The sequence below is a fragment of the Myodes glareolus genome, chromosome 5 (genome assembly GCF_982192425.1).
Source record: "Myodes glareolus chromosome 5, mMyoGla1.1, whole genome shotgun sequence".
Lineage (NCBI taxonomy): Eukaryota > Metazoa > Chordata > Mammalia > Rodentia > Cricetidae > Myodes > Myodes glareolus.
In genome coordinates this window covers 89,795,058-89,818,657 of record NC_142030.1, presented here as the reverse complement: position 1 = coordinate 89,818,657, position 23,600 = coordinate 89,795,058, and the positions used below count along the sequence as shown (strand labels likewise).

Sequence of the window (23,600 nt, the reverse complement as noted above, 5' to 3'; positions counted from 1 at the left end):
GTGTGCAATTGCTACTATGCACTGTGGAGGCTAGAAAAGAATGTGCAAGAATTGTTTCTCTCTTTTCACCATGCAGGTCCCAGGGATCAAACTCGGGTAATCAGGCTCTTTTATCAACTGAGTCTTCTCAGGACAGAGAAGGGGTGTGGTGAGTGGACTTAACCCCGCAGAAACCTCACACACCTGTTGGGACTAGCTTCAAGCAAATCACTAACAGTGCCCAGCTTAAAGTCAAACTGTTAACCTTACTATTCTTTCATTCGGGACAAATTAGGGGCAAATGTCATTTTAAAAGCTGGATTACAGAGTACATGAAAAGACAGGCTTTATCTATTGGGGGAAAAAAAAACTATTTTCCCCCTAATTGGACTCACAGAGTTATCAATAACAAAAAGAAAGGGGACAAGAAGGTATGAGGGGGAATGGAGGCACTAATGGAAATTGGAGGGCGGTGACAGTAGACAAAGATGATCAAAACAAATTGTACAAATATACCCAATTTTCTACGCATAAATAAAAATTATTTTTAAGCCTATATTTTGTCTCTAATGGGAAAACATGGCTGAGCACCCATTGGTGAGGGCAGGAGGAAGAGCAGTAAGCACGCACACATGGGTACGCCAAACTGCCTGGGAATAAGTAAGTTCATCTGGCAGGGCACACATTGCAAACTAAGACTAAAAGAATCCCCAGTCACAGATAGTAGGGGCCCTGAGACACTTTTCTAGACCTCCTCAGAATTAACTCAGTAAGGAAACTACCCGCGTGACTGAAGAGATGGCTCAACAGTTAAGAGCACTTGCGGCTCTTGCAGGGGACCCAGGTTCAGTTTCCAGCACCCATATCAGGTGACTGACAACTGCCCATAACTACAGTTCCAGGGAACCAGAAGCCCTCTTCTGGCTGGCCTCTGCAACACCTGCATGCATATGGTACACATAAACACACATACACACACACACACACACACACACACACACACAAAATAAAAAATAAATTAATCAAAAGAAGAAGAAACAGGGAGGTTTGCATAACTTTCTGTCACCAGATATTTTCAACCATGGTCCATAAACGATTTCAAACTGTGTCAGACAAATAGGTCCAAAAAATGCCAGGTGCTGGTAGTAGATGCCTTAAATCCTAGGAGGCAGAGGCAGGTGGATCTCTGAGTTCAAGGTCAGCCTGGTCTACAGACGAAGTTCCAGGACAGCCAAGGCTACACAGGGAAACCCTGTCTCAAAAAAACCCAAAAAGGAAGAAGGAGGAGGAAAGAAGTGCAAATGGGCATCCTGAGACAGGAAGTAGGAAAGAGAAAGCCCATTTCTGGGGAGAGTATGAAGCCCAGAGTTCTATCAGGGTAGTGTTTGTCAGAGTGGAAGCGTATGTCTTACAAGTGATCAGAGAGGAAAGGGGCTCTAAGGTTTCAAATATCCTGGGTAGTGAGAGGTTAAAAGGATGTGTATCAGCTGCAGAGCGCTGAGCAGGCAGGAAACCTGCAAGTGAACTCGGAGGTAGGCAAGTACAGAGAAACTGCATTTGGAGGAAATCCATACTTTTACTAGAAAGGAAAGGTTCCGTGCTATGTGTTTTGACTGGTCAGTGGGCGTCACAGCAGTCTACAAACACATTGGCCCTGAATGCTGCCGTTGCCCCCAAGGCCAACGCTACCCAGAACCAAGAGACAACACAGCCCCACCCTCAGTCAAGCCAAAAAGTGTCTGTTCCCAGAATAGCCAGCACAGCTAGTGGCTGAATTTCAAAAGCAATCTGACAGCTGCGAACAGTTCAGACAAGGGCAGCTAAAATGATCAGGGGCAGCAGCTCGTCTACACGAGGGACAGCTAAAAGAATTAAGACCATTCTGTCTGGAAAAACAAAGACTTGGGCCCAGAGGCAACATAATCAGAGTTTATGAAATTCACAGTTCTTACAAAAGGGGAGAGCGGGTCACATACAAACATCCTCATCAAGCTAAACTGTAAGGAAGAGGTGGATCTCTCCCCAGGGGGAGCCTGGCAGAGGCAGATTTAGGACAACTAAAATCAGGAAGTACTCCACCCGAGTGCGAGTGCATCTAGACTCCATTACCCACAGGAAGTCAGAGGGGCCAAAAATATAAATAGGGTCAAGAGAATTGAGATATATCCCTAGATAATCATTGTAACAATAATTACGAAATGTAATTGAAGGAGATGTCTAATCTTTTGAGCTGCTGACAGGAAGACAAAGCCCTGGTATGGAGTGTCTCTGGGCTGTGCCCACTGGTATATTTAGTCTGTTAAAGCCTAGGAGTTCAGGAGCAGGTCCCTAGAGTAGGTGCAGGCTCTACGGTCCCTGCAAGGCCCAGTGCTTGTTCTTCCCTATGAAATGTTGGGTCAGAGAAGCAACTTAAAGAAAAGGAAAGCATCAGGCCTCAGCTTGGGAAGAGCTGGAGTGACCCACAGCTGTGTGGTCACAAGAAATGTAACTGCGCGTGAAAGACACACATTCCCCGGGGGCTTTGGCGATGAACAGGGACCACTCAGGTTGGAGGACACTGTACCCTATTGGGACAGACAGCAGGCACGCGCGCACGTGCACACACACACACACACACACACACACACACACATCCACATGCACACACGTGTACACATGCGCACACACATACGCACATGCACACACATGCATATACACACACATGGTGGGGGGGACAGGTGCTGGCGGGCTGGAGGCCTACCTGGGTGTTCTGTGTGGGGATTTGCAGAACCAAGGCCAGGGTGTTGTGATCGAAGTTCTCATCCAAGGCCAGCAGAGCACCATGCACACCACTCTCGTGGAGATTTCCTGCATAGTCCCTCAGCCCGATAGACTGGACCCAGTGAACCACCTGGTCATTGGTCCAGACCAGCACATCTGGAGGGCAGAAGAAGAAACGGACAAAAAGGAAACATGGCTGGCCCAGGCTCTTCTAGGCACAGAAGCCATTTCCTAGCTACACCAGCTCTCCAGCTCCCACCCCATCCCTATCTTCCTCCCTGGTTTCTGGGTTTCCGCAGGGCCAGCTCTACCTCACTGCATCTCTGCCATTTTTTCCCCTAGGGTCCCACCTTGGGTCATCCCCCACCCCAGGCCAAAGTGGCCTTATTCTTTCTACTTTCAGGGTCTTATCTAAAACCTGCCTCTTCCCCATCCAGCGCTCTCCCTCCCCCACCACCAGGTCACCAACTTTGGTGGAGCACATCAGTCTACAGCACCATACCAGAGGTCTCAGCAGTGTGAATGGTGGCCACTGTCTGAGGGAAGTGGAATCACATCTGAGTGGACATGGAATATTTCTGTTTCATCGGACAGACTAGGGTTGTAGCCACCTCTCAGCTCTGAGTCTTCCCTGAGGCTCACTGGGCCCCAGGCTGGGGGTGAAGCAAGCTTCCCCCCCGACCCTACCGGCTTACCCTTGATCTCATGCTGACTCTCCTCCCGCCTCTTCTCCAGCTCCTTCCGGTCATAATTCAGCCTCTTCAGACACATGATGCCATACTGAAGACTGGTTCTGTAGGCACACAGCTCCTGAGCCAGGGCTCTGGTGTGGCTACATTCCTGACCACACGGCCCCCATTCTATACCAACCATAGTAGGCACAGACCCACTGCACCCAACACAAAACACACCCTGGTCCCTTCAGGCTCCTGCTGCCAGGGCTGCACCTGATTCAAGGCTACTTTCACCTCCTGCTGCTTACACCCCCACACACACACCTTCAGGCAGGTAAGGCCTTGAAGGCTAATCTTGACTGTCACCTTGGTTAGAAAGCACCACCTAGCCTAGCAGATTAGCCAAACCCATCTCTGGGTGTGTCTTCAAGGGCATTTCCGGAGGTGATTAGGGTAAGACCCAACCTGAAAACGTTTTACAGGCTGGGAACCAGATGAAATAAAAGGGGAGAAGGAGACAGCCTAAGAGCTGAGACATTCTCTCTGCTTCACCCTTCACAATGGGCTCAAACCAGGAGCAAAACCAAATCCTTTCTCTCCCAGGGTGTGTCAGATATTCTGTTACAGTGAACAGAAACCAACAGAGGGCCTGCCTGGTGGAAGGGCTTTGGAGGAAATTAGCAAGCCCCTTCTTTGCAGTGTTGGGATGACAAAGACTATCGACCACTCACAATCAAAAGAAAAGGAAATCTAAGATACTCCTTAATATTGCTAGTTCACTTAGGCCTTTCAGTGGCCCACAAGATGCCACAGGTGTTCCCTTAGCTGTCCAACCTGTTGTCTGTGCTGCAGCCACACTGACACCACGCTGCTCCTCAGACAGCAGGCTTTCAAGGCCTGGGGGCCTCAGGGCCTTTGCACTGCTTGCTCCCCAGAGCATCCAACCCCCAGTTTTCTAAACAGTTCGCTCTTTCTTCGCCTTTAAGTCTTTCCTCAAACATCTCCTGCTCAGTCCAACTCAGTAGCCACCTAAAGCAGACTCACACTATACCATCACCACCTCCACCCCACATTAACGAGGTCGAATTATTTTCCTAGCTTCTTAACCATCTTGTCTCACTAAGTCAAGATGTACACTTCCGAGGACAGGGGACCGTTTAACTTACTGGTTACAAATCTCTAGGGCATCCTAGGTGCTCTATAAGTGCTTAATGATGAAATGACAAATTTACACAACTTACTAACTGCACCAAAGGAGCAGCAGTCGCAATAAGCAGTGAGTGGACAATAACTCGGGCAAAGAACCTTAGGTTAGAACGGACCCCACAGCCTTTCATCTGAGCTCCTCTGAATCTAGGACTCATCCACCCTACAGCACTTCCACAGCAGTGGCTGAGCAACACTGGAACCCCTCCAGTGACGGGCAGCTCGTTCACACTGGGACAAATGAAGGGTCCTAGCTTGGCTGGACCACTACTTTATCCTTTCCCCTTTCTGGTTTTCCTTTACACAGAGCAACTGAACAGAAGGCCCATCCAGCTCCTACCGCTTTGAGATTAAATTATACAGACCTGCTCCTGAAGCTCTTCTGCCTGGAGCACTTATGCTCAGAGACACATTTCTAGGCAGCCTGTATTTAGGGTGCAAGCTGCTGTCTTAAGTTCTGGGTGGCTATCAAGAGGCATCAGCTCACACAATCTGTGATGGGCTACGCCCCTGACATGAAGTCTCACTGTAAACCTTTACACAGTTCCTGTGGTTTTCAAGGCTGTCGGACAACACAGCAAAATCATAAAGTCCTTAAAGTTAGGTCAAGACATGTTGGAATGCCAGCTCTGCCACATTCTCCCTAAGGGCACCAGGCATCTGTAAGATGGAGTCCCACCTCTCTTTGGTGAGGATTAGAAGTGACCATGAATGGAAGGGCTCAACACATCTCAGGGACGCAGAAATAGGTAGGTGATATATGTGTGAAGTGGGGGTCGACCCAGACAGCAATACTCAACATTCTACCCCAGTCCAAGGAGAAGCACTGACTGGGATGCCAAAAGATGAGGGCATCAGCCCGATCTGGCCAAGGAAGTAGGTAGAAACAACCTCTCCTTGATTTGCTGCCTCTGTTGGTAGAGTAAGATGTAAACATCCCTTTCTTGTCATAAAAATAATGACTTACATGAACGTCTCCAAAAATGATTTGGTGGTGCAAGTCGGTAATCCAAGCTATTCAGGAGGCTGAGGCAAGAGGACCCCAAATTCAAGAGTTATTACAGAGTGAGTTTAAGACCAGACAACTTAGTGAGAACCTGTCTCGAAATACAAAAAGGGATAGGGACACCAGGCACAGTGGGGCATGCCTATAATCCCTATGCGTGGAAGTCAAGGCAGGAGGATCAGAAACTCAAGGTCATTCTTGGCTACACAGAAAGTTTACCCATCCTGGGTTACATGGGTCCCTGTTTCAAAAGCAGGAGGGGAGGGGCTGGGGATAAAGCTCAGTGTTAGCAAGCCTGGCTGCCTGTGTGGAGACCCTATGCTCAGTCCCAAGTGGTTCAACAAAGGAATAGCCAAGAACATGCTTTTGAGGCCAGACATAAGGGCTCACGCTGTAATCCCAATATCTAGAGGATGAGGTAGGAGGGCTGTGAGTTTGAGGCCAGCATAAGCTGCAGACTGAGTGCTTGTCCCCAAACTCCAATAAAAAAAAAAAAAGAATGTGCTATTGGAATGTTGAGCAGAATGACCCAGAGCAAATGGCAGAGGCAAAGTGTGGTGACACCTCAGAAACCCGAAGCACGCCTCGGAGCTGCTCTATAGCTCCTAGCAGGCTGGCTTTCTCCCTGCTCCTCACAGTGGGGCTGCGTGCGGGAGGGCTCCTGCTCTCCTGCTAAGATGGGAGGGCCTTCTCCAGCAGTCCAGGCACACATCAGCCGGGCAGAGGAGCGGCACATCTCCCTGCCTATCAATCACACAGGAGGAGACAGGTGCAGCTGGGCCTGGCAGCCACCCAGGCAAAGACAAAAGACTCCCTTTCAGCGAGGGGTGATGGGCAGAGAAGACATAGCTTAGCTTCCCTGCAGCCCTCACAAGTCGCTGTGGGGTCAGAAAGGCTAAGGGGTGCATGCAGGACTGAACCTGAGTCCTCAGACTTAGTTCTGCCTGTGCGCTATCACCATCCCTAAGGTACTGCTCCTTCCTAGGCCTCGGTTTCCTCATCCATGAGGAGGTTAACCAGATCCCGTCCAGATTTAAATCTCTACAGTGTGTCAACTGGACGACGTCCACAAAGTCCTGACGGAACTTGAAAAGCCACAAACACCGGGCGCCACCTGCCATCTTACTTTCTACTTGAGGCAAAGCCCTAGTTTATGTAGCTGTCCCCACCAGCCTCACTCTGCAGTGCTGACGGGGAGGGAGCAGGCTGTCATACTGCTTGTTGTTCATGAGCTAGCTGGGAAGGAGGGGCAGTGTGGCCACGGAGCTTCCCACCTTTCCAAAGAAACCAGAATTCCAGACTTCTAGATAGAAATTACTGTTAAAACAGAGAAATGGCTCCGTGGTTAAGAGCACTGGCCACTCTTCCAGAAGACCTTGGTTCAATTCCCATCACCCACACGGTGACTCACACCAGTTCCAGAGGATCTGATGTCCCCATCTGGCCTCCACAGGCAATAGGCATACATGTGGTTCACAGACATCCATGCAGGTAAACCACCCATATACAAAAACAATAAAAGTTAAAACAAAACATTGTCAACCAAATTCATGGTTTTTAAAAAACATGTAGGCCAAATAAAAATGTATCTCTAAGCCAAATTCTGCTCACAGGCTACCAGCTTAGAACCTCTGCCGTGACAGGTTTGTACAGATCTTTCGGTCTAAAGACAAGGATTAGATGACACTCTGCATAAGGAGACGAAGCTGAGGGACTCCCATCGGTGATGCAAACGTGTCACGAGCCCATTGCCCCCGTGACAGTGTGCAGTCCCTCGTGTGTTTGCACACTTGGTCTCCAGATGGTAGTGCTGTTGGAAACATCACGGGACTCTCAGGTAAAGCCTCAGTAGGTAAAATAAGTCATGGGGGTGCTTTTGAAGGCTTACAGTCTGGTCTCATTCACTGTTCTTTCTCTACTTCCTGGGTGCAAACGTGATCCGATCAGCCAGCTTCCTGCTCCTGTGCCGTGCTTCCCCTGCCTACTGCCATGTCCTTCCAACCACAATGGTCCGGGACTATAACCCGAAATAAATCCTTTCTCCACTAAGTTGTTTTGGCAAGGTATTTTTATCACAGCAGCAGGGGGAAAAAATACAGATGCTCAATGCTGGTTATCAATGTAAGGGTATCTGCAATTGTCTAAAAAAACGATCCCCAGGACCCTGGGAGGAATTAACTAGATTAGATTATCCTCTAGCATATCTTTGAGGGATTATCTTGATTGGGTTAATTGAGATATGAAGTTTTGCCTAAAAGTGGGTAGCACCTTTCCCTGGGCTGGGGTCCCAGACGGTAAATAAAGGAGAAAGCCAGTGAGCACCAGCGTGCATCTCCCTCTTCTTCCTGACTGCTGGAGCAGAGCGGCCAGCTGCCTCATGCTCCTGCCGTCTTCACTGCTCCATCATGACGGACTGTACCCCACAACCGAGAGCCAAAATAAGCCCTGCCTTCCCTCGGTTGCTTTAGACAGGGTATCTTAGAACCTAGAGACATACAGTCCCTCAGCTCAGTGTCAGAGCCACTGTAAGGCTCCTTGGTGAACACAGGGAATTCAGCAAACCCAAAGACAAGCAAGGAAATTCAGAGTCCAGAGGAAACTCTCAAAGATGATGCTAATGAAAAACAACTTGTGCCCTATGGGTTTAAAGGGACAGGATCAAATTCAGAAACCGCAGAATGAGAGAAGAACATGGGAACGTTCTATAACAGGGAAACCTATTACTACCCAGAGTGGACCCTGGAAAGAGACAAGGGGCCCCTCCATTTCTGAGGACAGAGCCCCAGGGCTTGGGGAGATACCACACCAAGGAGGTAGCCCCAGCTCCGGCCTGGCTCACCGATGAAAACTGTCCACCATCTTGAGGTGGACCCGCAGGTCCTTCTTGGTGAGGTGATCCAGCATGCGTGCGTCCACCAGGCACTCCATGAAGTAACTGCGGTACTGAGGGAGCCCCAGGCTGGGCAGCCATTCATTTCCAATCCATTCGTGATTCATGTCTCCATAGGCCAGGGTCTGAGAACACGAGAAGGAAGAGGACATGGGCTGGACGGTGCCGATAGGTTGCAGGTGGCGTATCTATTTGGGAGAATCCTAATCCCCCTCCACCCGTGAGGAAGGGCATGCTACTCATTAATACTTCAGCCTATTGGTGAGGAGCGATAGAAGTGTTTCAGGATCTCAAAATGACCCAGTTCTGCTCAGGTATCACCTGTCTACACCAGTGAAGGGAGCGACTGCTATGGAGTAGAAGACAGTCCTTCCTGCCACCTCTGCATGTGTAGTGGTGTGTGGACGGCATGCCTCCCTTATGCCAGCTAGTCCCAGAGGCAGAAGAGAGGCCAGGTTACAGTGGGCCTGAGAAGCATGACAGCCTGGCTCTGGGGAACGGCTAGCCCCACAGTCCAGGGAATGATTAAACGTTAGCCGAAGCCAGAAAACAAAGCAAGGGGCAGTAGCCTGAGCCTGAGCAGTCGGTTTGCTTCCCAAAGGCCTGCTCAGCACTCCAGGAGTCCTCCAGGCCCTTTGTCGGTGCTCCCACTCTCACGGCCACTCGTCCCACGGTGCCTGCCCTACGTGACGTTACCTCTGGCTGAGAGCAAACGGGCTCCTTGGCCACTCAGCTTCAGAAAGGCTCAGTTTTCAGAGCAACCCTCCCAGCACCTCTCCCTCACCTGCTAGACGTTTTCAGACTGAAAAGTTCTACTTTAAAAGGAAATTTTACATACTGATATGTGTAAAATGTGCCACATATGTTTCTTACCAAGCACACAAATGAAGAAACCTCCGTGGTCAGCATCCAAGTCCAGAACTAGTACAGCCTCTGCCCTTTCCCTGGACCCCGCCCCCACTGCTTTCTCCACACAAGACTGCTATACTCTATTTTCCACCATTCTTCTACTCTAAGAGGAAGGTTTTTACACTTCCCAGGGGACACATTTGCTAAACAATACAGTAGCTTTGTGTGTGTGTGTGTGTGTGTGTGTGTGTGTGTGTGTGTGTGTTATTTATCAAGTTCTATAAAGCCATCAGGATCAACATTTTTTCCTTAACTTTACAGTTCTGATTCCTCTAGTGCTGTATCATGAGAGTGTGCTGTCTGTCACCGGTGTGACCAGTGAGTGCAAGCAAGGCTGCCCTGCCTCACTCTCCATCACGGTAACAACTATTCCAGACTGTCCCTGTGTTCGTTAACACTGTCCTTAGATTCCATTTAAACTGCTCATTGATGTTATTCTTTCACTCATTTAGAAAGTTTAGAAAGCCTGATCTTATAGATACTCAATATCTAATGAGGTAAGCACATATGAATGAATGAATGAATGAATGATGAACGATGAATGAAAGGTTCATTCGCCAGAGTGCCCTTTGGCAGGATAAGGAATGGAAGAAGACTGTATGAATCTAAGTCTCATCATTCATGAGGCGAGAGTCAAAATGTGAAGTGTCTGGCATGCTGGGGGCCCAGTCCCCTACTGCTCCTCACCTGCCACCCTACGAAAGCAGAGAAGGAATGAAAATGGAGTTTGGGGACAAAAAGAAGAAACTCTGCCCAGGCCTACACGTGTGACGAAGACATGTACACACTGGACTCGGCCAGCTGGACCGTCCAGGGAGCTTGGTGGAAGGATGCTGCCCTGACCTGAGAGGGGTTCTGGTGAGGGAGGGAGGGGTCTTACCTGGGCCCAGCTGCCCTCCTCACTGTCCTAGCAGGAGCCAGTGCCGCATGTCAGGGGAGACACGAAAGTCAAGAAACCCGGAGCCTCCACCCAGGCTCCCCCCAAAGAGGGGAAAAGACGCCCCAGTAGCTCATGGGTGACCAGGATGAGCTTGTTGGGGCATCTGAGAAGGCTGGGACATACATGCATGCTTGTGGTGGGGGTAACAAATTGGTGCGGCAAAATCATGCTTCCATAGTTCCCAGGCTTGACTGGGGGTTAGCAAGATGCCAGAAACTCCCATTCTTCCCTCCTACTCCACCAAGGACCAAGCCAAGAACAGGGAGCTTGTGGCTCATGCCCATAATGGGGTAGCGCCCCCTGTAGCCCAAAGCTGTCAAGGTTTTATGACCCCTGGAGCAGAGTCTCCAGTGTAATCAGGGACGCTAGGTCTCTGCCAGCCCCTCCGGCTTCCCACAATTCCTCACTTAATCTTCAGGGCTGTCACTAGTTCCTGGGCCAAGGGGCAGACTCACTGTTTTGGTAGATGTTGCCAGAGTTTCCATCTCTTCATGGGTCACCCAGACATTCCCTGAAGACTGCAGGCAAAAAAGAAAGCATCCTAGTCCTGGATGTGCCCTGCCCCCACCCCAAGCTCCCCAGCAGATGGCCCCAGGTACAACTCTCCCTTCCCCTGACTCCACCCACGGGTCAAGCTCCCAGTTTCCCAACGTTCAGTTCTAAGCAGTCCAGTCCATCCTAGAAGTGACCCAGAGACCTGGAATTATTGTCAGACAGGCAGGGTGCAAAGGAGCCTAGGGGTGGCCCATGGGAGCCCCCAGAATCAACTCTCCTGAAGACCAGGGAGAGCCTTCTGTGGAGATGAGAAGTTAAGGCAGAGTTCAATGTTCCCTCTTCCTGGAGACCAATGGGAGACTGTACAAACACCGTCAGGACCTCTGTAGATTTCAGGGTGAAGGAGGCTACTCACGGTCCTGGAGGTAGGCGGGGCTGAGGGGCTAGTCAGTGACACCATCTCCTGGATGGCCAAGCGGAGCTTAAGCCGGTGCAGGGCATTGCTGATGCCGATTTCCCGCTGGATCTCGGTGTCCGACAGGGCGGACATGATGGCACCACTCTTGACATTGGCCCGGCAGGCCGCCACGTACCAGGCAGGCATTCCTACCCAGAGCTGCAGACGTGGGAGCACAGGGGAGCAACTCAGCATCAGTAGGATGGTTACTCCTAGGGCAGCCTGATGGAAGAGTCGGTCTGCCTGTGAAAGACTGATGCCTCTATCTATAATCTGTTCCCTTATTCTTGGTATGGCACGTACGTGTCTATCTGGGAGAAACACCCTGGTAAAGGTATGGGGACATCATGTCTGCTGCTCAGGAGTCCTCATCCCACCAAACGAAGGTGCAAAGCAAACCCCAAGAGCAGACACAAGAGACTTCAGCTCAGAGAGGACCATCTAGACTTGGGTGGGGATAGGGAGACCACACACGGTCTTCCCTCCAGACCCCAGAGCATCTCCCCTGCCCAGGCTCACCTCCAGCCAGGAGACCACCGTGGGGCCATCCCATTGAGCAAAGGGCATTCCTTTTCGGCGAGCATCTTCAAGCAGCTGGTGTCTTGGGGGAGGAACAACAGGCTCACTAGTCTTTTTCTCTCTCAACCAGGCTGACTCCTGGGGACCACTCCAGGCTGGGCCAAGAGCTGGCATTCGTACTTCCCCAGCTCCCCACCCTTGAATTCTTCTGTTCTATGCCTGAAGCAATCTGAAACTTCGAAGTGGGGCAGGAACACCCTTCATGCCCACAGTGCTCTCACACCTCACACACACTGACTTAGCCATCTCCATGTGCCCTGGAAGAGAACCACGGGTCCCAGATTACTCTCCAACAGCCCTCTTGCTTCCTGTTCCCTAGGATCATCCTAAGACCCTGTTCTCAACTCAGGGTCGCTCAGATGTGCCCGCATGGACCAAGCCTTGCCGGGCTCTGTCTCTCTGAGATCAATCTATGACAAGACATGGGAAGGAAAGCAGCTGGGTGCCCGGGCCACCTGAGGTGGCCTGAGGCTCTTACTTCTTTTTCAGTCGCCGGTCCTTCTCTGCCTGGGTCCCAAGCTTGGCAGGTACCAGTGGTTCCTGAAGACTGAGCTCGGAGTCTGTGAGCAGAACTGAAAGGAAGACATGGGCACGTCAACAGCCATTTTGCTTCTGCCTCGGCCTTGACCAAGAAAGCAGGGAAGCAAAAACAGATGCCTCCTCGGCACAGAGCACCCCAACCAAGTCTGAAGGGTCCCCACTCATTCCCTGGGCTGTCTCCCAAAGTCTCTGCACTACAGGCAGCCTCAGAGTGACACCAGTTGGTTTATCCCCTGGGGATCCTCAGCCCTAGGGAGTGCTGTCTAGAGGGATGGACCAGAGTTATTCTACTCTAGAATCCTAGACAGAGCCCCTGACTTCTCTAAGTCAGGCTGCGAAGCACACCATGAGTAAATATGAACAGACACGGACAAGATTTTAGGAATAACTACCCTGACTTGATAAACTTCTGGGCAAAATCTCTGGCTATACATACTGCACACCCCTCTTTCTCTCCCTCTCTCCACCCTACCCTCCCGTGTGTATGTCTCCCTCTGCCTTTCCGTCTCTCTCTACGTCCCCATTATTTCATAGCAGTCTCGCTCTACGTGCACTCACTGCACACACACACACACACACACACACACACACACTCTGAGTGTGCTCTTGCACACCAGCCTCTTTCTCCAGGTGCATCCACTTGTACAAACTACAAAGGGGAACACTCGTCACTCTCTCCTATGGACAGTCTCCCAGATTCATGATGAAACCCTGGAGAATTCCTGAGAAAGGGCATTGTCACTGATGTCACTGCAGGCCTGGCCACTCTGGTTCACACGGCAGCAGTCGTGGAGAGGGTAGAAACTACTCTGAGACACTGACAAACTTAAGTGTCAGTGCTGTGCGGGGAGAAAGAAATCACACAGCTTCTCACACCGCGCCTCTGCCGCCAAGCAGACTTCCTCAGGCTGGCTCCGCATGCCCTTCTTGCCCGCTTTGCCTTAGCTTCAGGCTGAGACTCATCTCGAGCAGCAACACCCACCCTCCCCAATCCTCCTCTTCACTCAGAGAGCTGTGTTCTGATTCACGCCTTCCCTGGGAGGTGAAGTCAGGGAAGGTCTAATTATGCACTTAGGTCCAAAGGGCCTTCTGATCAAGTCCCTCCCCCGAGTGATTCATCACTGTTCCCACTGCTCTGGGGGACTTCGAACTCTCTTCTCGGGCTCAGGAGCTGGTCTGGGCTAGCCATCATTCCTCTGCTCCCATCTTTCCACCTCTTCCTCCTCTACCTCTACTCAAAAAAGACAGTGGCACACACAGGCCTCTTCCCCACATCTTTCCCTTCCTCAAGCTGCACCCTCTTGCAATATCCCCTTCTCACCTTAGCTAAATTCTGTAAAACCACAAGCCTCAGCTCAAGAGTTCCCAGGGAATAAAACCTGTCATCATCCCAGATCCTCCACAGACAGCTACTGCTGGGTGCTGAAGCACCTAGGCCATCTCTACTATCACAGTGTTTTGGAATAATCTCCTTGTTTTCCCCTCTTTATCAACTGCCAGTCCCCTGGAAGAGCTATGGTGCCATCCCTTGTACTGTGCTGAGCTAGGATTACTCACTGTGTGAACAATGGCTGGGGAAATGATGAAAGAAGAGGAGGGAGAGAAAAGGGAAGAAAGGAAAGAAGAAGTAGAAGAAAAGGAAAAAGCAAACGTTTCGGGTGTGCCTCCCACACGCCAAGCAGGACCGAAGCTTTGCACCACCATATGGTAACAGAAGAGTCACCCCTGCTCGACCACCTTCTCCAGGAAAAACACCACTAGGCCTGAGAACCCGTAATCCCAGCACTCAGGATGCAGAGGCAGGAGGATTACCATGGGTTTAAGGCCACCCTGGGCTACATAGTAAGTACCAGGCCAATGAAGGCTACATAGCAAGACTCTATCTCACACCCTCACACCCTCACACACACACACACACACACACACACACACACACCAAAGCAAATAAACAGCAACAACAACAAATACATAAAGCCCAGCCTGGTAGCTCAGGCCTATAATCCCAGCCAGTCACTGAGAAACTTAAGCAGAAGGATCATAAGTTTAAGGCTAGTATGGACTACACAGTGAATTTCAAGGCCAGCTTGGACAACATAGTGAAACCTTGTCTTAAAATAAACAGAGGGCTAAAGGATATAGCCCAATGGTAGAGCACTTGCCTACTCTGCGGGAGGCCCTAAATTCAATCCCTCGTAATGAAATAAACAAACAAAGCAGATTTCATCCTGACTCCTATGGAAACCAGATGTGCTTAGAAGCAAGTTCTAATGAAGATCCAAGTCTTAGGAGTTAGGACAGTTGCCCTGCAGGTCTATATAATGCAGGAAAGTTCTAGAGTGGAAGCATTTGCAGGGAGCCAACATTGACTCCATACAGACTCCCCACTGTGGTATGCCAGGTCAGTGGCCACCAGCCACTGCCTGGCACTTTTAGGCACAGGAACCCACCACCTCATGAGGTAACCCAGTCCAGCATGACACAGCTCTAAGAAAACCTCCGTCTCTCCGGTCAAAAGTTGTTGGTGTCTGGTTCATATCCACAAGCCTGAGAGACAGGCAAACAAGGCTGGACAGAAGCAGATCCTTCCGCTGCTGATGCCCCAGTGCCCACCCAGCCCTCTGCTGGGAAGGGGGCAGAGACCATGGCCTGTGGCATCCCGACTCAGCTGGATCAGCCTGCCCTTCTCCTTCTTCCCAAACAGACGGCCAATGGATGACTTGATGCCCTTGCGCTTGGCACCCTTGTGCAGCGAGTCCTGGCTGCTGTTGCTGCTGCTGGGATTGCTGTCCTGACCCTCCAAGGCACTACAGGATGACAGGCAGGAGGGGGTGAATAAGTAGAAATATACTTCAATGACAGCAAGAGAGGTGGAAGTTAGAGCTCGGGAAGGGGTTGAGCATCAGTGCTGGGGTGGGGGTGAGGGAGTGTGGCCAAAGCAGGCGACCGAGGAAGATGTGGGAACATCCATCCTTGATGGTGTCCCAAAGAGAAATGAAGCAGTCAAGCACCTATGGCAGGTGAGATGCAGCCCCTCAGAGGCTGTGGGCCCGAGACTGGATCTGCAGCCTGCCCCACTTACCTCTTGCCTTCTTCTTGACTCAGGGCTGGGTGGCCAAGTTTCTCTAGTCGTAGCGTCCTGGGTGAGGAAGGAGGAGAAGTCTCACATTTTATGGTGGCTTTATCCTCTCGGTTCTCTTCCCGAGACACTGGCGACTGAACAGACAGTGGGGTTGTCAGGGGGTAGAGGAAGAGAGCTGGGGGCCTGCCTACCCAGCCCAGACAAGGCAGAGGATCAGAGAACCGGAGAACGCAGCAGAGGGGCCCTGTGGCCTCTCATGGTAAACTCAGACCCCAGGGCTGGGGGTGGAAGCCCAAAGAGAAGGGCCTGGGAGCTGGTAACCCTCTAGTACCTGGGTGCCAGGAAGCACTCACCAGCAGCTTCCTCCTATGTTTTCTTAGGTCGCTGGGCTGAAAAAGAGAAAGAGAAGAGGGTGAGCCTGCTTAAGGTGACAGCAGAGGAATCAGGGACTCACACCAGCCTGGGAAAAGAACCATAGCAGAACAGAGCACCTGGAAGGATAAATCATGGCTTTCTTGAGGAAGAGAGCAGCCGGACAATGGGCATGGCTCTAAGCCTTCTGTCATCATCCAAGGGAAGGAGCAGGGAAGATGTTACAAACCCTTTCCTACCCAGAAGGCCATGCTGCTGACCTCATATGTCATGTCATGGGGAAAGCATGCCAGCGTGATGGAGACAGACCAGACCTCCCGTGTAAACTCCCTGGCACAGGCTTATGGTTCGCAGGCCTCTCAAACACCGTGCAGACTCACCAGGGTCATGACCCCCATTCGGTCCAGATCCTGGGCAGCACTTCGAGAGGTGAGCTTGGGTGTGGAGCGGCCACTGAGTGGAGGAGATGCACTGGCCAGGGAGAGGGCGGTCAGGGAGGTGGGGATAGAGCCGCGCTTGCGCAGCTGTGTCAGGTTGAGGGCCTCCATGCTGCCGCTAGTCACACGGGTCTCAATCTCCTCAGCACGAAGCTCAGTGGACTCTTTCTCCTCCTGGATCATCCTGCAGGTCGGCAAACCAGATCTGGCCATTAGTCCAGAAGACCAGGCAGGAGGTGGCACTAGGTGCTTGTACTCACCACCCTAGTACCAAAGGTGGGCAAAACCTAAGGCACCACCAGGTTTCCATGGTCTCTCTGGCTAGCCACCTTCCCAGCTGAACAAAAGCCATTTCTCAGAAGAGGCATGTTTGTCAATGAACTATAAAACATCTCAGTGGGAATCCCTGGCCTGCCCTGGCCACAGGAGTGACCCTGAGCAGGTGCTTTGCTCTCTTGTATCTCAGCTTCTCAACAGATGCCATATTTGGGCTCATCTTTGTCAGGAGTGCACAAGCAGGGCTTTTTTTTTTAACTGATGCCAGCCCCTAGCAATGTTTCCTCTGTTTCACTGAGAATGAGAGACACAGGGAGATGGTGTGTTGTGCCTGAGGGGCACACAGAGAGAGGGGTATGTGCACATTCACGCACACTGACGGGAAGACGACAGCTGTGCTTCAAAGAGCGGATGTGTCCTTACTCCAAGATGATGCCTCTCCCACTCTGTAGCCGTTCAAATGCCCTTTATTTTGGGGGAAAATGGTTGTGATGATGAACGGCAGCTACCCTACAGCTATGATGATGGATGGCAGCCATCCCTACGGCTGTGATGATGGACGGGAGCTCTCCCTACGGCTGTGATGATGGACAGCTATTCCTACAGCTGTGATGATGGACAGCTCTCCCTATGGCTGTGATGATGGACGGGAGCTATGTCTACGGCTGTGATGCTGGACGGCAGCTCTCTCTACGGCTGTGATAATGGACGGCAGCTAATCCTACAGCTGTGATGATGAACGGCAGCCATCCCTACGGCTGTGATGATGGACAGGAGCTATGCCTACGGCTGTGATGATGAACAGGAGCTCTCCCTACGGCTGTGATGATGGACGGCAGCTATGTCTACGACTGTGATGATGGACAGCAGCTCTCCCTACGGCTGTGATGATGAACGGGAGCTCTCCCTATGGCTGTGATGATGGACGGCAGCTCACCCTACGGCTATGATGATGGACAGCAGCTCTCCCTACGGCTGTGATGATGAACGGGAGCTCTCCCTACGGCTGTGATGATGGACGGCAGCTCTCCCTACAGCTGTGATAATGGACGGCAGCCATCCCTATGGCTGTGATGATGGACAGGAGCTATGCCTACGACCGTGATGATGAACGGGAGCTCTCCCTATGGCTGTGATAATGGACGGCAGCTATGTCTACGACTGTGATGATGGACAGCAGCTCTCCCTACGGCTGTGATGATGGACAGCAGCTCTCCCTACGGCTGTGATGATGAACGGGAGCTCTCCCTATGGCTGTGATGATGGACGGCAGCTAGCCCTACAGCTTACTCTGTAGAGGTGACACTGGAGTCTTGTTTTAACATGTGTGACTTGATGCTGACTCCTCAAATTTGGAAGTCTGACCTCAGCGGCCTGTCAATTTTACCTCACTGCATGACAGTGCCATAAATAAGCTCACTAAGAAGGGCAGGAGAAGGTGAGGGTTTCGGCAGCGTTCCCTGTCTCTGCTTCTATCTGACATCTCTTTAGAGATGAAACGCATGCCACTGGGGCATTTCTACCTGAGCTTGGATCCTGACTCAGCCACTTTTTGTGTGGCTTTGAGCAAGTCACTATACTCTTGTCAACAGACTATAACACTGACGAAGCTCCCACTCTTAGCTGACTTCATCACAGTTGAACTGAATACCAGGAGCACAGGCAGCTCTATCTTCCCAAGTCCTGCCGTCTCCCAGCCTGGAGAGGAGAGATGTCACCTAGAGTCATCTGTAGCCCTGCCCCTCTGGGATCAGTATCAGTCCAAACCCTTGTCTAATGCCCACAAAGCATCCCAGGATTGTGGTCCTAAACTGTAAGATAGGACAGAAGCCAATACTTTAACCGTATGCCCCAACACAGAGGGCTCATCCTCCCAGGCACCTTGCAAGCTTTCCCCCACCCCACCTGATCTCCTGGTTGATGGCATCCAGCTGCTCCTGCAGCATCATGGCCAGGGTCTGGGCATCAGAGTGGCCACCAGGTGAGACGACATCAACTTGAGTGCCGACCAAGCCCCCAGGTTCATCCTCATCCACATCAGAGATCTCAGGGTCACTGTCAAAGGCAGGGGTGGTGGTGGTGGCCAACACCCCCGGCAGTGGTGATGCCTTCCAGTCCTTAGCAAACAAAAGGAGCAGCAATAAGATCCCTGAATAGCTAGGCAGTGGGACATGCTACCTTCATCCCACAGCATCAGCATCTCTGGAAGCCCGCTGAAAAATGGGCTGGAGAAGGGCTCGAATACAGTCTCTCTGATCCAGGACCCCAGGGTCCCCCTTGGGGCTATGTTCTAATCACTGCCTACTTTGCACAGAGCTCCTGGGTGACTGCTGTGTTCTTGTAAACAGCAAAGTAAAGAGTTAGGAGAGGTAGAAAAGGAGAGGCCTTCGGACTGTGATCAGACTCACCTGCCTCCTACATGCCTGCCTCCTACATGCCTGCCTCCTCCCTACATGCCTGCCTCCTCCCTACATGCCTGCCTCCTCCCTACATGCCTGCCTCCTACATGTCTGCCTCCTCCCTACATGTCTGCTTCCCTACATGCCTGCCTCCTACGTGCCTGCCGCTCTACATGCCTGCCTCCTCCCTACATGCCTACCTCCCTACATGTCTGCCTCCTCCCTACATGCCTACCTCCCTACATGCCTGCCTCCTACATGCCTGCCTCCTCCCTACATGCCTGCCTCCTCCCTACATGCCTGCCTCCTCCCTACATGTCTGCTTCCCTACATGCCTGCCTCCACCCTACATGCCTGCCTCCTCCCTACATGCCTGTCTCCCTACATGCCTGTTTGCTTGCTTGCTTTTTCTTTATTCTACCTCCCTTTCTCCCTTTCTTCTTTCCTTCCTTCCTTCCTTCCTTCCTTCCTTCCTTTCTTTTTCTTTCTTCCTGAGGACTTGCCATGTTGCCCCAACTGGCTCACAATCCTCTTGCCTCAGTTTTCCAAGTATGCTAATACACTTACTCACCAAACTCAAGCCCAGGTAATTCTCAAAGGTGAAGGAAGATAAATCTACCCCCATCAGATTAGTGTTTCCCCCTTCTCCATCCATGCCTCCTGGAACCCCAGGACATGTGAGGATTAACAACTGGAGGGCAGTGGCTCTCATCTGCTCCTTATCTTCTCTCACTGTCCTCATCCCCCCCCACCATCTCCCTGGGGCAACTCAGAAACTGACAGCTGCTTCTCAGGTGCCATTCCCCAGGGCCAGCTAGTCTATCATCACTCCCTCCTTTCCACCATAAGCCATGCTTTTGTTCCAGGAAGCTTGTTAATTCCATTTTACCCCTGCAACCCTCTCTTGGTCACCAGAAATGAACAATGCACACCCAGGCACACGCACACAAGCTGTAGTGGGGCCTCAGGGACCACTGGCCGTCTTCCACCCCTACCTCTCGCCCACCAGGAGGTTGAGGAAAGGGGGGGCGGCAGCTGTTGCAGCTGACAAGAGCCCCAACCCCAAGGCTGCAGCTGTCATTGACAGGGGAAAAGGCCGGGCAAGGCTTTGCACCACACGCCAGTCGTCTGTGTAACTGGAGCCAGACACACGGCCGAACTAACCCCAAACTCCCCAGGGAGACACACACACACACACACATTACCTTGGCAGACTCTTCCCTCAGCACCGTATAGCGCCGATGCAGACCTGGGGGTGCGTGTGCGGCTGCACTCAGAGAGAATCGCACGTCTGATGCACTGCCCACGTGTGACCTTGAGTGGCAGGAGGGAAAAGATGAGCCCTGAAGACTGACAGTCCCAGCTTACACTCAGAGGGCCCCACGACTGGGGAATGGCCAGTTTGGAGAGAAGCAACCTGGAACACAGCTGTCTCAAACATCAGAAGAGCTGCCATGGAAGCCCAAGGCTCCACTTACGTCCTGGAGCTCAGGGATCAAATTGACCCAGGGGGAAAAAGCTGTCGGGAGCAGTGGTCCATCTGCATAAGCAGGATCTCCTGACAAGAAGTGGATTAGGATGCTTTCAAAAAGTTGAGCTCCCTGTCAGAGGAGCCTTCAAGTGGAGGACCTCAAGTTTTGTGACAGCAACCATGAAGGATGGCTCTTGGCCTGGGGGACAAAAAGGAATCCAAAGAGATGAGCTCGTGGGGCCTTTTAACTCTGAGGGTCTTCGCTTCCGGTGTTCTCTCTAGCAACTCTCTCCAGGCCTCGTGACAATCTGAACTGAACACCTGGATAAAATTCAACCCAGACGTGTCATTTGCATCCCCAGGAAGCCCTGGAAAACCATGAAGCAACATCACAGGTACAGGCTAGAGAATCCATTCTGACTACCCCACCTGTCTATTCCAGGCACAAGATTTTAGGGCCCCAGGGACAATGTTTGACGTATCTAGAAGGCCCCTCTACGACACTTCCACTCTGTCTCCTCAGCTCAGAAGCCTTGAATGAGCCCAATACAGAGAAGCAATGGCGCCTACAATGCATACTGTGCAGCTGGGAAGAGGGAACGCCTACCCAGCTCCCCCACCTCAGTTCTGTCAAGAGTCCAGTGACTCTATGGACAAAGCCAAGAATTCCTAGTCAGCAAGGAAAGCAAGCAGTAGCAAAGGCTTGGTGAGCTCTGGGTCAGTTCTCATTCATTGAGAGCCTGCTCCATCTGGTCAACCAACAGGAAAAGAGAAATTGGAACAATCCCAACTCCCTTCTCCTCATTCCCCTCCTGATAAAAGAGCAGAATTCCTGGTGAACTTACATGGTCTACCACCTCAGACCTCCAGAGCCTCTCACCTCCAGTCCAGTATCCTTTTCCCTCACCAAAGCACCACCCATCCACACACATACATGTATATTTCCCTTAGCTGCCTTCCTAATAGCTAATGTCCACTTCCTTGACACATCAAGAGCGCGGATGAAGGGAATAGCATGTCTAAGAGCCTCTGATTTACAGAGACAGCCAAACCAAGAACATTCAGCAGCAGCATCCAGTCATCTTGCTCCTCGGCCTACATCGCTGAACTGAGAACTGAGTTCAGTGCCAACCGCTTCACACAGTATGGCTGCAAACCTCACTCAGCACATCTTACAATGCTTTTGGGTAAAGGGATGCCATGGCCACAGGAGTAACACAGCATCTCGACTTCCAAGAGGAAGCATTTCACTCCCCCCGATGTCTCTCTGTCCGCTGGCTCCTACTTGAACTTGGGTGGTCCTCGGCTCTCAAACAACAATCCTAAAAATGGTATCTCAAGAACTCCAGTGAGAAGTAAACTCTACAGAGGGCCCTGTGGGATGGGGAGAGGGGGGTGCCCTCTGGCAAGGATCCCAGAAGCACACACTACTCCCACAGCGGCAAAGCAGTGCCATTCATTCCTTGCCTTTCAGCGCCCCCTGGAGGACATGTGCTCCCCTCCTAAGTGTCCACATGAGCTGAAGGACTGGCCAAGAGCTCTGAGCCCCAATGTCCCACCTTGAATAGAAGAAAGACTCTGAGGTCCTGGGGAGTGTTTTGGTGAGGGAATCTCCTTTCTCAAGGTCCATCCAGGACCATAACCCAGCATGCACTGAGTCCCATCCTTTCTCAAGGTCCATCCAGGACCATTACCCAGCATGCACTGAGTCCCACACTCTAGTACCTGGAGTGGATGCCATCCACAAATGGCCCCCCTCGGCCCTTCAGTTGGTCCACCTCTTGGCGCAGCTTCTCAATCTCTTCAGACAGGCGGCCCTGTGCCAGGCAGATCCAGGGTGGGGACAGGGCCAGGGAGGGGCAGAGAGGGAAGAGTGGAAGTCAGAGAGGGGCAAAGAGGGCACTAGAGTTGGGGAAAGTAGAAGAATGCCCTGCAAAGTCCAAAGCCAAGGGCCCCACACCAGGGCACTGATGACAACAAAGAAAAGCGGCATGACTGACAGGAGATTGACGTGGGGCCAGGCCAGAAGCGGACCCTGCCTAGAGAAGACTTCTACAGCCAGTCGACCCCTCAATGCCAGACAAATGCAAGGCAAATGGAGCCGGGCAGCAGAGAGAACAAGGTTCTTGTGACACGCACTGCCAAGGCCAGTGGCTGCAACTCCCAGCATGTAGGACTCTTTCCAGAGTAGAGCCAACCCCGTGGCCTGTGTCCATGGCCTCCGTTTCTCCAGCCTCTGCATGGATAAAGCGTATGCACAGTCAGTAGCTACTGTGTTGAGCAACAGTGGAGGGCGATGGTATGATGTGTGCATGAACTAAGAGAGGCCAGCATCGAGCAGCTGCGCAAACACCAGGCGCTGTGCCTGGGACCCTCCCATGCGGGCAGGGCTAGCCGGCAGCTAGGTACCCTGTGGTAGTGCAGTTCTTCTATGTCCTGCTGGGAGCTCTCCAACTCCAGTACCAACGTGTTCTGAGGGAGAGCAGCTGTGAACCAGGAGCCCTGACTGGCCAGTGACTTTGCTCTCAGGTCTCTTCTTCTCCCAGCCCACCTCTCCAGGACAGCATGACCTTCCTGAGCTGGAAATGCTCCTCCTCTCCCTAGCTGTGGCCCAGGTGGCCTTTACTGCTGTTCTTTATATGCCCTGCCCCCTCATCACACACACTGCCACATCCCAAGCCTACTCCTCTAGCCAACTGGGCTCCACCTTGACTCGGTCCTTTCAGGCAGCCACAGCCCCATGCCCACCCTGTCCACCCGGCGTACCCAAACCTCCTCACCTTCTCCTCCAGGGCAGCCATTCGTTCCTTGAGGTGGAGCTGCAGGCGCTCATTGGACTCACTGAGCAGACGGTCCACGGTATCTGACAGTCGCTTGTTGTGGTCTTCGTTCATCTTCTCCCGCTGACGCACCTGCGCAGCCCACCCATCTTGTGCTAGGCCACCTCAAGACTTTGTCACCACCCTCCTCCAGAACCATCCATTTCCACCCAGGTTCTATGCCTGTCACTTGTCCCCTTATGTGCCCTCTGGGACTCTCCAGTTCTTCCGGCCAGCTCCTCCCTAACTCTGAGCCACCTCTTGCCCCATGCAAGCTCTTTCCCTAGCCAGGCCCTTCTTCTGTGTTCCTCC

The 23,600-nt window shown here is 51.9% G+C and overlaps 1 protein-coding gene across 5 annotated transcripts in view; it reads right to left on the bottom strand.

Moving 5' to 3' along the window:
* The window catches only part of Ppfia4 (PPFI scaffold protein A4), a 47,516-nt gene that overhangs the window by 4,722 nt on the left and 19,194 nt on the right, over positions 1-23,600 (bottom strand). For 3 of the 5 annotated variants that reach the window (XR_007231329.3, XR_007231328.3, XM_048430802.3), the window contains exons 11-26: positions 23,250-23,381; positions 22,195-22,286; positions 20,204-20,312; positions 18,505-18,716; positions 16,267-16,507; positions 15,868-15,903; positions 15,515-15,648; positions 15,076-15,239; positions 12,374-12,467; positions 11,836-11,917; positions 11,275-11,475; positions 10,820-10,882; positions 10,305-10,331; positions 8,465-8,640; positions 3,435-3,532; positions 2,720-2,895 (exon numbers count right to left, since the gene is read on the bottom strand). Coding sequence is in view for 2 of the 5 variants with exons in the window: in XM_048430802.3 (XP_048286759.3) it covers positions 2,720-2,895; positions 3,435-3,532; positions 8,465-8,640; positions 10,305-10,331; positions 10,820-10,882; positions 11,275-11,475; positions 11,836-11,917; positions 12,374-12,467; positions 15,076-15,239; positions 15,515-15,648; positions 15,868-15,903; positions 16,267-16,507; positions 18,505-18,716; positions 20,204-20,312; positions 22,195-22,286; positions 23,250-23,381 (2,037 nt within the window). In the remaining 3 variants the exon portion in view is untranslated. The remainder of the gene's footprint in view (positions 1-2,719; positions 2,896-3,434; positions 3,533-8,464; positions 8,641-10,304; positions 10,332-10,819; positions 10,883-11,274; positions 11,476-11,835; positions 11,918-12,373; positions 12,468-15,075; positions 15,240-15,514; positions 15,649-15,867; positions 15,904-16,266; positions 16,508-18,504; positions 18,717-20,203; positions 20,313-22,194; positions 22,287-23,249; positions 23,382-23,600) is intronic. The other 2 variants (XR_007231330.3, XM_048430803.3) reach the window with 1 other exon arrangement.